Genomic DNA, 13,595 nt, shown 5'->3' with positions numbered 1-13,595 from the left:
GTCATCTGGTGCAACTCGGAGCATTAACCCGATTAACTGCTCTCCCACACACATTGTTTTATACCCAACTCATTTACTTGACTCAGGCCTGGTCTTTAACTCCATAAAGTCTCCTTAGCTGCGCTTTCAGCCTACACTACATCACAACAGAAAGTGTCGTGGTGGAAGATACCAGTTAGTAAAGTGTTCATGGAGGGAGTGAAGAGAATTCACCCTCCCATTTCTAACCCGGCTCGCGGATGGGACCTAAACATGGTGTTGAGTAGGCTTATGGGGGCTCCTTTCGAGACCATGCACAAAGCAAGTCTTAAGGACCTCATCTATAACATTGCTTTTTTGGTGGCTATTACCTCCATTAGGAGAGTAAGTGAACTACAAGCGCTCTCGATCCTAGATCCCTTTTGTAACAGTTCACAAAGATAAGGTGGTTCTGCGCCCTCACCCTAGGTTTGCGCCTAAATTCATTTCCAAGTTCCATGTGGACCTATCAACGTTCTTTCAGAATCCTTCAAGCCTGGGAGAAAGAACCCTGCACACACTGGATGTTCGCAGAGCTGTCATGTTCTACATGGAAAGGACTCGACCACTTAGAAAGACTAATCAGTTTTTTGTTTCGGTGGCGGCAGGAAGAGAAGGAGATGCAGTCTCCAAATCCACTATTAAGTGGATTTTCAAATGCATCACTCTGCTACACTCTTGATAAGAGAGAGCTGCACTTCAAGCCTAGAGCACATTCCACTCGAGGCACTGGGGCGTCCATAGCATTCATTGCAAATGTTCCCCTTGAATCCATTTGCAAAGCGGCAACCTGGAGTTCTGTACACACTTTTACAAAACACTCATTCCTGCCTAGACACTCATTCTACGTCTGATTCTCAGGTGGATCAGGCAGTACAAAGACATCTTTTCACTACTACCCACCTCCAACTCCGGGTACTGCTTGCTAGTCTATACAAAGCATGTGATTCTAAGCAGATTAACCAGCATCAGAAGACCTGCATTACTTACCGTAAAAGCATTTCTGATGGTTGTATATGCTTAGATTCACATGCGCCCACCCTTCCTCCCCGCTCGGATGGAAGGAACATAGATTTCTTGCCACTTTTGTTTCTGTACTCATTTATAAAGCAGAAAAAATACAATAGGCAGGACCTTCACGCATGAGCGATCTTGGGTACACTACACGTCACGTAGGGATAGTGTTACAGGCACGCCCACGTCGACGTCCCCTTTCGATTCTCGAAAGACACGATGCAATAATCTGTGGTTACCACTGGATGTCAGACCATATGCACAGCATGTGAATCTAAGCAGATACAACCATCAGAAATGCTTTCACGGTAAGTAATGCATGTCATATCGCAACACAAGGGCCAGGGTAGTGGTCAACGGAGCTGGGGGACCAGGCATGGCTGTTCCCCCCCCCCCCCCCTGTACGGAGCTGGGGGACCAGGCATGGCTGTTCCCCCCCCCCCCCCTGTACGGAGCTGGGGGACCAGGCATGGCTGTTCCCCCCCCCCCCCCTGTACGGAGCTGGGGGACCAGGCATGGCTGTTCCCCCCCCCCCCCTGTACGGAGCTGGGGGACCAGGCATGGCTGTTCCTTGTCCCCTTAATCTTTGCACTGGTGATGGAGCCTCTTGCCCATTGTATCCGAGAGAAGGCCCCAATTACCGGGATTACCAAATTTGGGAAGGAATACTAATTAGCTCTGTTTGCAGACAATGTCCTATTTTTACGCACCCAGCCTGATCTATCCCGGCATTGTTGGCCGCAATGGATGGGACCCTCTCAGGTGTTTGTGTAAACCTAAAACGGGACCATCATCCTACCCTGTGACCCTTCTAGCCCCCCTGACTGAATAGTTAGGGGTTAAAGCAGAACCAGAAGAGCATTCTATACTTGGGGGTAACCATCATGAAAAAGTTGAGGTGGGTTGGGAGGAACCAGTACAGGCTAATTGCACACCTACAAAAGACATACAGAAATTGTCAAAACTGAAACTCTCTTGGGCAGGGAGGTTCACAACAATCAAGATGAAGGTTTTCCCATGGCTTCTTACTCTTCCAGTCTCTCCCGATAACGCAGCCAGACTCTTTCCATGCAGAGGTTAAGCACTCCCTGCTGATGTTTCTGTGGGAAGGGAAAAAGCCTTGCTTTGCTGATAAGACAATGACTCTCCCAAAGAACAAGGGGGGGGGGGGGCTATGGCATACCCGGACCTCTATGAATATTGTACAGCAGCACAATTTTGAGTGTTAGTAGACCATCTGAGGGAGTCCGAGGATAAGCATTAGGTATCCCTAGAGAAAGGGTATTTTGTACCAGTCATACGGGGGGAGTGGCTCTGGATCCCCCAAAAAGAAATGCCAAGACGAGTGCGCCAACACCCGATTCTAGCAGTGCTGTGGGCCCTTTGGAAAAAGAATCCAGATGAGCGGTGTAACCGCATGCCCCTCTCCCCTAATTTGTATATGAGCGCCCTGAATCAGGGATCTTATAGCCGATCCAATTAGCTTACAACCTCAGTATGAACAAGGGCTTGTCAGGGTGGGTCAGATGTGAAGGGAGGGGACCTTCTTGTCCAGAAAGCGCTTAACAAGGCCAACCGGTTCAACCCCTGCTATTCCTGCAGCTAAAGAGTGGGCTCACGGATCTGCGGTCAAACAAACCCCAAAAAGGATTACCACCGTTAGAAAATGTGCTGAACGCTTGCAGGGGCTCCAGAGGGCTAATTGCATATCTTTATAGTGCTTTGTTGGGGGAAGGGTCATTTAGCTGCACCGCACACACAGGCTTGTTGGGAGAGGGACCTGGGATGGCCCGCAGTTACAGAGCTGTCTGGAATTCCACCATTTTGGTCCAATACAAAATGCACAACAGCAAGCTGCTCATGCAGTGGCACCTTACCCACCAGAGGCTAGTGAAAATGTACACAGTGATAAGTCCTTACTATTAGCGGGAATGCCCTGAGGTTAGCAACTACTGGCACCAATGGTGGGGTTGTCCCAAAGCTTAAACTTATTGGAAGGAAATCCTGGGTTGGGTCCATGACAGAGGGGCTCAGGCGGGCTGAAACACCCCTCCTTGCCTTGTTTAGGCGTTGAGCTCGTAGGAGACCAATACTTAGTCCTGCCACACTTGCCCAGCAACCTTCTATTAGCGGCCCGGGTAAGCTTAAAAATACGATGGAAGGGTAGCAGGCTGCTGCGTAAAACCAAGGAGATGTACGATATGGAAAGCCTGACAGCCACCCTGATGGAATCGCACAAGCACATGGACTCAATGTGGCTCCCATTTCTAGAATATTTGTAACAGAAGTGCCCGAAAGCTTAGACTTGGAACATGTATGCTCTTTTCCCTGATAAATCTCGCAGTGCCACACCCTAGTTAACGGCTGCAGGCCGAACTGAACTGTGAGCCAATTGCCAGACATAGACTAAAGAAGTGCTGAATGTTTGTTTTTGTTGTAGATTGAGAGATGTTGGGCGGGGGGTTGGGGGGAGGGAAGTGGGAGATGGAGGGAAAGGGGGGTAGGTGGGACCAAAATGGGATCAACCACATGCACTGAAAGATGACCGTGAAGTTATGTAACCATTTGCACTTGTTGATCATCAATATTCTATTTCCCCAAAAAAAGGAAGAAGCTTGTCTTAAAGGAAAATAAGCAACAATAGACCAAAGGTGAATCTGAGGAGAGTTCCATAGTTTAGGAGCAGCAACAGAAAAAGCTCTGCCGCCCAGAGTAGATTGCTGTTGATTCGTTACTGCTCAAGAAGAGTTTCTGTGATGCACTAAGATGACAGTCTTGATTTCAACATTTGTGCCTTGCCACACACCCGAATAAATTCATCCAATAATCTTCAACGAAACCGCCCTCACCACTGGAATATGCCCTATGCCCTCCCTGCCTCCAAAAATCTTTTCACTGCCCTTTGCCACACACATTGCATCCATAGGGACACTACAAAATAACCATTTCAAAATGCAATAACCAACAAATGGGCACTTGTTGTACTCCTTTGACATGCGTTTCTAGATACCCTAAGAACACTTCAGTTTGATCAGAATTGGGCATTTTTAATTAATGAACCCTTACGATCATTGTTAGTGACTAATCGAAGGTTTATGATGCACTAACATGCACTCTGGCATGTGAATAAGGCTTGGGGGGTAGGCCAGCATCTGGGTGGTTCATGGGGGACCATTACATTCTGGTATTGAATGTTGATGGGAGAAAACTAGTTTCCCACCTCGCCTCAGGTTTCTGTGTGCTTTTGAGGGTTTTGGGGGTGCTAGACCAGAAGATTGGGACATGGGATTGAGTAATCCTACAGGATCATGAGCTGCGGCAGATAGTGTGACACTAATACAGAATGTGGGCACTGCTTCAGTCATTACATCCCCAGAAACACATTGTTGGGACCAACAATATTTCTTTGTTAGCCACAATCTCAACATATTCTAGGACTGGTATAATTATGTAAACAAACTGCAGTCCTTGAATATTTGGAGAGTGCAGAATAGTGGCAGAAAGGTTGCCCCATCAATGCGCTTTCCTTTCGATATGACTGAATATTGTGGGTACTAGATAGTCACTTGCCTCCACTAGAGGTAGCTGACACACCAGACCTGTTTGTGTCTGGTCTTGACCGAACTGATTTGCCCATTTAGAGAGTAATGTGCATTTGTGAGTTTTGTCCAGGTGTGTAGCACCCTTATATTGAAGCTTTAGTCACTGTGCAACTGATGTAAAGTAACATGGGCTCGTAGTCCTTTTACTAGATCTCAATATATCAGATGGCAAGACCAGAGGACCAAGTAAAGAACTTAACCCTGAATGTATCCTCCGCCTTTGGACCTGTACTTTTGGGCTTGAAGGCATGTCTGTGTGTATGCCTGATTTAGTCCTGCAGGGCACCTTGTGTTTGCTCCCAGTCCACTGTGCCAGCACACAAGGACTCTTGAGAGGCCACCTGTTCTTTGATCTGCAGTCAAAAGGACTGTTTGGATGCATGAAATGAGCTGAAACACAGCCTGTTCTCAGTCTTAAATCCACAGGTGGAGAGCGCTTTCCACCAGATAATCACATTGTGTAAAGAACAAAGTAAGCGTACCACAGAATGAGCAAAGGCAGGACTATGCACTATCATTATTTTGTATGGAAGACTGTGTTTCCTGTGTAATTGCAGGCCATCAGGTGGTGATCCAGAAAAGGGGGTAGGGAGGACATTATATAAAATTCCAAAGAGCTAAAAGGCGCAATACCTGGTGTGTGCTCTAGCCCTTTCCAGCCTTTGTGCCGTGTTGGCGGGAGTGTGGGCGTGTTACTGATTTTATTGGTCTAAAATGTACATTAGGTTTCTTCTCACATGCTACTTTGTACTGGGTTTCCCATAAAAATATTTTGACTACTAATAAATGAACACAATGTAGGGTGGTATGAACATACACCCATATAGATTGGGCTTGAAATAACCTGTCCCCCTGCTGCATTTGTTGGTAGCATTGCTAAAATACCATGAAACTCTTAGGCTAGTTGTGGTTTGTTCTGAATGGCACAATTCTCATTTGAACAACAATGACCTTTAGTTTTGTTTTTTAGGCTCCGACCGGCACAGATACAATGGTTAAAGGCGGAGTCAGCACAAACATCAGCACTAAGCATCAGTGCATAACAGCCATGAAAGAGTATGAGACCAAATGCTTGGAGGTAAGCCATTGTGATGCAACCATTGTTTTCCCCTCGATTTCTGTTTTCCTAAGAAATTATTCAAACCAATGCACTGTACTCTGGTATAGCCAATGTGTTCCAGTGTCTTCAGACCTGGAAATGTAGGTTCTCGTCTTGTCTCTGCATTTTGATTTTGGGCATATTCTGTTCTTCCTGTGCATTTTTTAAATGGGTTGTAAATGGAATATCCTCACCTATTCCTGTCTTCCTTAGATCTATTCTCAACTCTGTCCTCCAGGTTTATGTTCAAGATGTTCCTGCTACCGCACTCTCTGAATGTAATTTGTTGCTATATAAAGTACTGAAAATGGCTCTGTATAAAATTAGACTTGCAGACCTAGTACTCCTAACTACAGATGGTGGTACCCGCACTTGAGTACTGGTGGTATGTCTCCTGGCTATCCCTTTCAAAATAAAGGGTTACATGAGAGATTCTACGGTCCTCCAGGTGAGAGTAAGATGTATATATATGGACCGTTCGATCGAGGATGGCAACATACTACCAACTCACTATTTTCTCAACAATTTTATTCAACTTTTCAGCAGACATTTTGTGGTACAAAAAACAAACTAGGTTTTTCTCAATCATATGTTCAATTAAATACTCCATTTAACTTCCTCCGGTTCTCACACGCACTCAGCCATTCATAAACAAATCCTATTTCTCCATAGTACCACATGGTTTCATAATACATATAACCACCTAGCACAACAAAGTGTTTTTTAAACCCCTTTCCAGGATAGATGTCTCTGTTCAAACCTCAGGGTCCTTGACACGCCCGCCGCGTGACCGACTCAATCGAGATTACACAGCGAATCAAGAGTACGAGGAAATGTATATCCTATTGCCTGAGTTGCACACTGGAAGTAAGCGTGTCAGATGACACAACCGCGTTAGACGCTACAAGAAGTCTTAACTAGAAGACACGCAACGTTGCACAGATCAGGAGCACTAGGAAGCCGATGCTCCAGTGTTCCCATGATCGACCGTGGCCAATATGAATAGTCTGGCGAGTCTTCCAATTGGAAGATCCAGTCACAAGCAGCACACTGTGCAGAGCAGCTCAGTTTTTCGGGACAACACCCAGAGTTTTTGTACTACCTCCAAGATTAACATTGGAGATGTGTCTCATTCCATCTACCCTGAAGCAATGCACAGTTTGCATATAGCTTCCGTCCTGTTGAAGGTTGGGTCAACATAGGACTACAGATCAACCCCAACATAACCGACCGAACACGTGTGGACTTAAACATCGTCTGTGGTTTGCACAGATACACATCTATATTGTAAAGGGGTGTTAGAAACACTTTGTAAATGATTTGTGCTAGATATTGTAAAGACTGGAGGGGCGGGGGTGTCTGTACTCCTCTCTATATGACAGAGTAAAAGCACAGATCACCCCAGCCAAGATTCTCTATATGGTAACGTTGGACGAGCAATCGAGGCTTAAGATCTCAAGATGTGATGCGGGCTGGTTCTTAAGTACAGTGTAGTCCCCAAGCACCCACAAAGGAATGTCCACACACGGTTAGTGAAAACACTTCTTTATATAAATAAGGTTTCAATTATATACACAATCACAGTAACACACTTTGTGCTCCGACAGTTCTAAAATGGTAAATATAGTCTCAATGTGGTACCACAATTACTGGATTCCATTAAAATGCATCAACTGTAGACAGTTTCAAATGGCATACAAATTAATTAATAAGGTGAACCAACAATAAACTTAGGAGGAAAACAGTTTGGTTAGACAACTGACCGAATACTGGGCCCCTACCACTCGGCACAGTTCTGTGTGTAGATCCTCCCACCTCGGCAACCTGTAAACAAGATAATCAACAAGCCCAGTCCATGATTTGTCTATTGGAGTCTTATTTCCTTCTATAAAAGTTCTACCACCCCAATGTACCTGGTTTAGTAGTTTGATGTCGGGTCTATGGATCCTTCAAATGGGGAATTATCAAATTTGATAATTCCTCTCTACCTTAGAGACCCCAGCTCTTTTACTGGACTCTAGGACTTTTTAATTTTTACCTGGAGAGAGTGAGACCCTTTTTCCCACTCTTGTGTTTTAATGTGATCGTTTCTGTTGGTTTTTGGAGTCGGACAAACTCCATAGGCATCTTTTTACATTGTAGCACACTGCACCTTCAGTGAAGTGCTACAGGGAAGTCTTACAGATTTTCCCATAAGCTTAAAACACCATACTATTCTTGGAAACCGTCATCCAAGAGAAAAGTGAAATTGTCTTTACTTTACATTTCTAGACCTTGCGCACACTATCTTACAATAGGGTGCTGGAGGGGTTACCTAGTATCACCTTGGTCTAGCTTCTCATGTAACATTTTTGTTACCCTTTCCTCAATAAATGGCTGGTGGCAGTGGTTTACTTTTAACTACTGTGGCTTGTCTTTACCGTGGGCTGCGTTCGCTGCTGCAGTAAAGCACCCTTGGGTGCCATTTTTGTCAAAATGGCCCCAGTCTTTCGCCATTGCTTTGTGGAAAGGTCCTTCTTGAGATTTACTCTGCGCGCCAAACCAGGTTTGGTCCCTTTGTTAGTTTTACCACAAATGAAGCCCGCCTCTGGTGCCAAGGTGTCCGGTGGGGGCAGGAAGTGAGGGGGGTGCCCAAAACTCCCTGTGCTTAGTCTCTTAAGAGACCGGAATGCACTCCTAGTTGATTGCCGGGCTGGCTCTCCGGCAAGGACAGCCACCCAGCTGGGTAATTGACAGCCAGGCTGGAATGAATGGGAGAAACCTGCATAAAAGGTGAGGTCTTTTGGCTTGGAAGGCAGTCGACCACTGGACGAAGGAATCCGAAGAACAACTTTGGAAGAGACGCCTGCTGCAACTCCTGGACCGTTGGTTTGCCCGGTGAAGCCCTGCTGCTGTTCTGAAACTCCAAATTCACATCAACAGAGAAGCTCCTGCAAGGACAACTTCTCCATTTGAGTTGCTGGGACCAATCAACTCCAAAGCCAGCCACCTGGACATCTGTCTCGAAGATGTATGGAATTCCAGAGTTGCTGCTGGAACCAAAATACCAGGGAGAGGAACACCAGTTTGTGCGTTGCTTTTAAGCTGTCCAAGAGACTCCAGGAAGATACTCGGGACTCCCAGGAAGCAGGACTGACCGAGACAGACCTTACCAGAGTGCTGGACCCCAGATGCAAGTAAAGTGTCTTTTGGCATCCAGAAACCGGAGTGTGCCGTTTGTGGTAGCCGAGAGGAGCTGAAACACCGAATTGCCAATTTGTTTGAAGATAGCCGGTTGCTGTCAGTACCCGTCCCATTGCAGTGCAGGAGTCCTCAGAAGTTCTCCCTCTTGGCCCCACAACTGAGGCCCAGGAACACCAGGATCTGCAGAGCTGCATAGGAACAGAAGTCATCTACTGCTTTTCTTCTAACTAAAGGTACTATAAGTCTAAGAACTTACTACTTGTTGTAGATTTGTTTCTACTCTTCACACGCCTAACAGCTTGTGCCCCCACATTGATGATGATTCTTCACTAAAGACTTTTAAAAGCATTGTGCAAAGACTTTTCTATTTACCTGCAAGAAGTGCTTCAGCTACATAGACTTTTGTCTATTGACTTTGGCCTAGCCTGTTTCCACTGAAAGACTTCTCTCCTCTGACACTGGGGAGGGTTGAAAAGTATTTGCCTGCTATAGAATAATTGTGATCCCTTGTTTTTTAGTAACCTTTTCTTTGCCATATCTCGGTGCTATTCTAAATGCTAACAGTAACGTATCGATGTCCAGTGTCCTAACAATTGATGTCACCTGAGGGTGTAGGAAGTGTCTGTGACATCCCCAATGGGTGCTTGTTGATTTAGAAACTAAGTGTATTTTGGAGGTATTTGTGTGTTGCTATAAAATTGCTCCCTTCCAAAGAAGACTTATATAAATGACCGGTAAATAAATAAACTCAAGGTTTCTTGATAAAACTATTTAAGTGTTTGTTTGAATAGTTGTCACTGTGAATCTTTGTGTAACCACTCTACTGCTCCACTGCGCTACCAACCTGTGTAGTTCAGACTCAAAGGTTTGGTCCTATTGCCAGGAGGATGAGATTTTTGTAGGGCTCCCTCAGAGCACTACCCCCCAAATCTGTACCTAGCAATCTTTCTTGAGTGACTCCCTTTAAGGCGGGAGCCACGATCGTCGAGATCCCACGAACAAAAGTGTGAACAAAGGCGATGAGGCAGCAGCTTCGGTCTGGGTGTTGCTTATCGGTCGTGGACGTCCTGCAAAGATGAGGCATGCGGTGCACCTCGAAGATGATGGTTCTTTGCCACAAAGAGTCAATGAAGAACATTGGCCCAACAGGGTCGTCAGCGTCTGGCGTTGGCCAACAGGACTCTTGCACGCTGGCTTCCGGATCTTTGTTGGAGTCTTCGAGGTCTTCGAGTGGCGGGAAACCCACCGGCAGATTCCCGTCGGTTCGTGGGCGACCTTGACTTCCTCTGGCGGGACAAAGCGGTCGACCGTGATGGGCAAGGGAGTCCGTGATTCAAATGTCTTAGGCAATGGAGCGTTGCGGCTCCAGTTGATGATCCTCGACGGTGATGGACTTCAATGTCCGGGCGCTTTGCTTCGTGATTCCGCGGCAGTCCCGCCTCCGGTCGGCAGCCTTTCGAGTACAAATTTCAGGGAGCCTTGGCGAAGGTTAGCTGGTGCACGATGATCCCTCGTAGCTCAGGAAGAGGTCTTATAGCCAGTTTCTCTCATGGATCAGTTCCTTGACGGTCAAGCAGCTTTGTTAACGAAGGACAGAAGCAGCAATTCTTCCAGCGGGTCTTAAAGTGAAGCATCAGTTTCGACTTCAGCTTCTGAACAATTTCCATCAGTGAAGGGTCCTCAGATATACTGTTTGGTCTCTCATTCACTCTGCTGGGTCACACTCGGGCAACCAATCATTCAGAAAGGCATTCAGGCAGGCAGCCAATCAGGCTCACACTGCATTCAGGCCATTCACTTCCCTCCAGACACTTACAACACAGAATATGTATTGGGACAAGTACCCAGCCACTCAGCACTCCACACTGCATTCTTCCCAGTTTCGGGCAGGACTGTCTCATCCTTTGTCACACACTAGAAACCAGACACCAGAACATGAAGTGCATTTTGGTCAAACGCTCCATTCACGCAGGTCCCACCCCAAGGGTGTACCCACAACATAGTCATTGGGAAGGCTCCAGCCAGTCTTCCCTGGACTTCCCCACAATACCATATATGGAACTTCCACCCAGCATCAAGTCATTGGTAGGGACAGAGTCAGGGCTTCCCAAGACTTTGGGAAAATATGATAACAGGCGATGGGGACAAGATGGCCCCGTGGCCTCTTGCTCTCTATCAGTAATCAACTGATTCCAATGGCAGGGCCTGGGTATCCCAAAATGGAGGATACTCGGAGCACCTGTCAAATTCAGCATGGATAAAGGAGTAAAGGACTAGGATACAGAGGCCCTGCCACTCCGATGCATTTCCGGCATCAGTTATATGTATTTCGTCGGAACATGATCGAATGCGCTCTTGAAATCAGAGACCGCATGGACCTTGGATCTATTAAGTCATGTGTTTCTTTAGTATTAGATCAGACTGAGCTCGATTGTGACCTCAGTCAGAAACCAACCAGAGGATGGTTTTATCAAAGATTGTTGTTGTTGCTGCTGCATCAAGTAAGGATATTGGGGGATAGTGGTAGAGGTAGTGGTTGACGTGTAGAAATTTGGATCTGAGTCCTTTACTCTAAGCTGAAGAGGAGGAGAGCGTCTGGTGTTCGGCTGTTTGAGTAAGCGGGTCAAGCCTTGGCGGAGAGCTCTGAAGCGTGAGAGCGAGTCCGAGACCCAAGGTGAGCCTCAGGGGACGACGGGGGGGGGGGGTAAACTGTCCTACCTGCCGAGTGCCCGCCTCCCTCCCTGCCTACCCTACACAGTAAGCACCAGCATCGGATTCAGGCAGTTTCTGCCAGGTATTGTATCAATGTTGTATTGTGGGATATTGCCTGAGTTGCTCTGAGACTAACAAATGCTGCTTGGCACCGGCGTGTGAACTTTCAAGCGTGCAATTATTCCTCGTGTCTATAGAAGGGAAAGGAGTAAAGCTCTACAGCCAAGGGAAATCTTTGTGCCCTCTGGAACACTAGTCCTTTCCTTCTATCCTGTAACTGCAATACCACTGCGCTCAGCTGGACTAGTTAGCTCATCGGTGGCCATCTTGTAATCCCCAGCACATCTTCTGACACATCAGGGGGGGCAGAGTCTACCTCACCCCTCAGAAGCTGGCCCTCACAGCATGGTTCCTGTGCCGGTGACGCTCAGCCACCTCAATTTATCCCAAGCCAATCTGGAAATTATACAGGGGGCCAGGAGAAAGGCTACCAGAGCCCAATATAAGTGTAAATGGACCAGGTTCTGCCACTGGGCGCACGACAGGGAAATAGACCTGCTGGCCTGTTCACTGGACGACGTGGTGTCATACACAGCGCACCTCGCCAACTCCGGCGTGCAGGTGGACACCTGACGCACATACCTCTCAGCCATGGGGCTTAAAGGAACTCGGAGGAGGGGGGGGGGGTCTTCTCCACCTCCTACTCGGTTGTCAAGAGACATTTGGCCGTACTCGCTAGACTCTACCCGCCCATTAGGAAGCCACACCCCATGTGGGATTTGAACCTGGTCTCGGGCGCCGTCGCGCACAAGCCGTTTGAGCCTCTGGCGCCGCGGGCATCAGGCTGGTCACCATCATGGCCCTTCTAGTCGGCCTCACTTCAGCGCGCAGGGTCAGCGAGATCCAGGTTCTAGTCGCATCTGAGCCTTACACTAACTTTCACAAGGATAAGGTGGTCCTGCGGACCCATCCGGCTTTTCTACCTGAAGTGCCATCAGCCTTTCACTTAAACAAGTTGATCGTCCTTCCTACATTCTTTGCCGACCCGAAGGACGAGCCTCTGAGAGTTCTGCACTGCCTAGATGTCGGGCGTGCTCTGAAATTCTACCTGGACAGAACCAAGGGCTTCTGCAAGTCGGATGCCCTGTTCATCACCTTCGGAGGCGCCAGGCCAGGCTATCAGGCCTCCAAAGCCTCCATTTCCCGCTGGATGGTCTCTGCCATCGAGGAAGCGTACGAGGGCCAGCATTGGCCCCTTCATGCGAACATGCATGCCCACGCAGTCGGGCCAAGGCAACAGCCATCGCCTTTCAGTGCCATGTCCCCTGGCAGGTCATAAGCAGGGCGGCCACATGGGCCACCCCATCCGCTTTCTGCAAGCATTACTGTTTGGACGCCGACTCCAGGTCGGATGCAGTATGGAGGAAAGCGGACGGGACGTAAAATTGTTAGTCACCGTAGTGACTAAACTACTTAGTCAATAGTCTCCTTTCCTGCATACGTCCCACCACCCCCACCTAATAATCTGGTGTCATTAGGTAATAGTAAATCTATTGTCAACGCGTCTTTGGGGACTGAGTTGTGGCGCCGGAGGGCGGAGGCGGGACAGCGCATGCTCCCAGGAACACGCCTCTTAATTTAGAGGTGAAGAAGATTTTTCTGTTTAACGGTTCCGTCTCCTGTCCCTTGCGAGGCACGCCCATGCAGTATGAAGGAAAGGAGACTATGGACTAAGAGTACATTAGTCACTACGGTGAGTAATTTATAATTTCTTTGAAAGTGGTAGGCTTTGGGCATTCTATACTCTTAAGATCTGCAAATGTAGCCTTGGGAGGTTTTCATGCTCTTAAACATCTGGACCCAACCTTTGGTATAAGTCTATACTACTCAGGTTGGTAGTGTGGTAGAGCAGCCAGGCTTATCTGAAGAGGGGTCAATGTGAGCTGTGAAGTGGTTGCACAGAGATT

General features: G+C 47.5%; 1 protein-coding gene across 2 annotated transcripts in view; it reads left to right on the top strand.

The window, feature by feature from the left end:
• The window catches only part of NUP98 (nucleoporin 98 and 96 precursor), a 2,071,147-nt gene that overhangs the window by 316,590 nt on the left and 1,740,962 nt on the right, over positions 1-13,595 (top strand). For both annotated transcript variants that reach the window (XM_069640340.1, XM_069640339.1), the window contains exon 6: positions 5,605-5,712. In XM_069640340.1, the coding sequence (XP_069496441.1) occupies positions 5,605-5,712 (108 nt within the window). The remainder of the gene's footprint in view (positions 1-5,604; positions 5,713-13,595) is intronic.

Source organism: Ambystoma mexicanum, chromosome 7q (assembly GCF_040938575.1).
Source record: "Ambystoma mexicanum isolate Mex_15411 chromosome 7q, UKY_AmexF1_1, whole genome shotgun sequence".
In the NCBI taxonomy this organism is placed as follows: Eukaryota; Metazoa; Chordata; class Amphibia; order Caudata; family Ambystomatidae; genus Ambystoma; species Ambystoma mexicanum.
The sequence above is the reverse complement of the archived record's forward strand: the minus strand, read 5'-3'. Positions and strand labels throughout refer to the sequence as shown.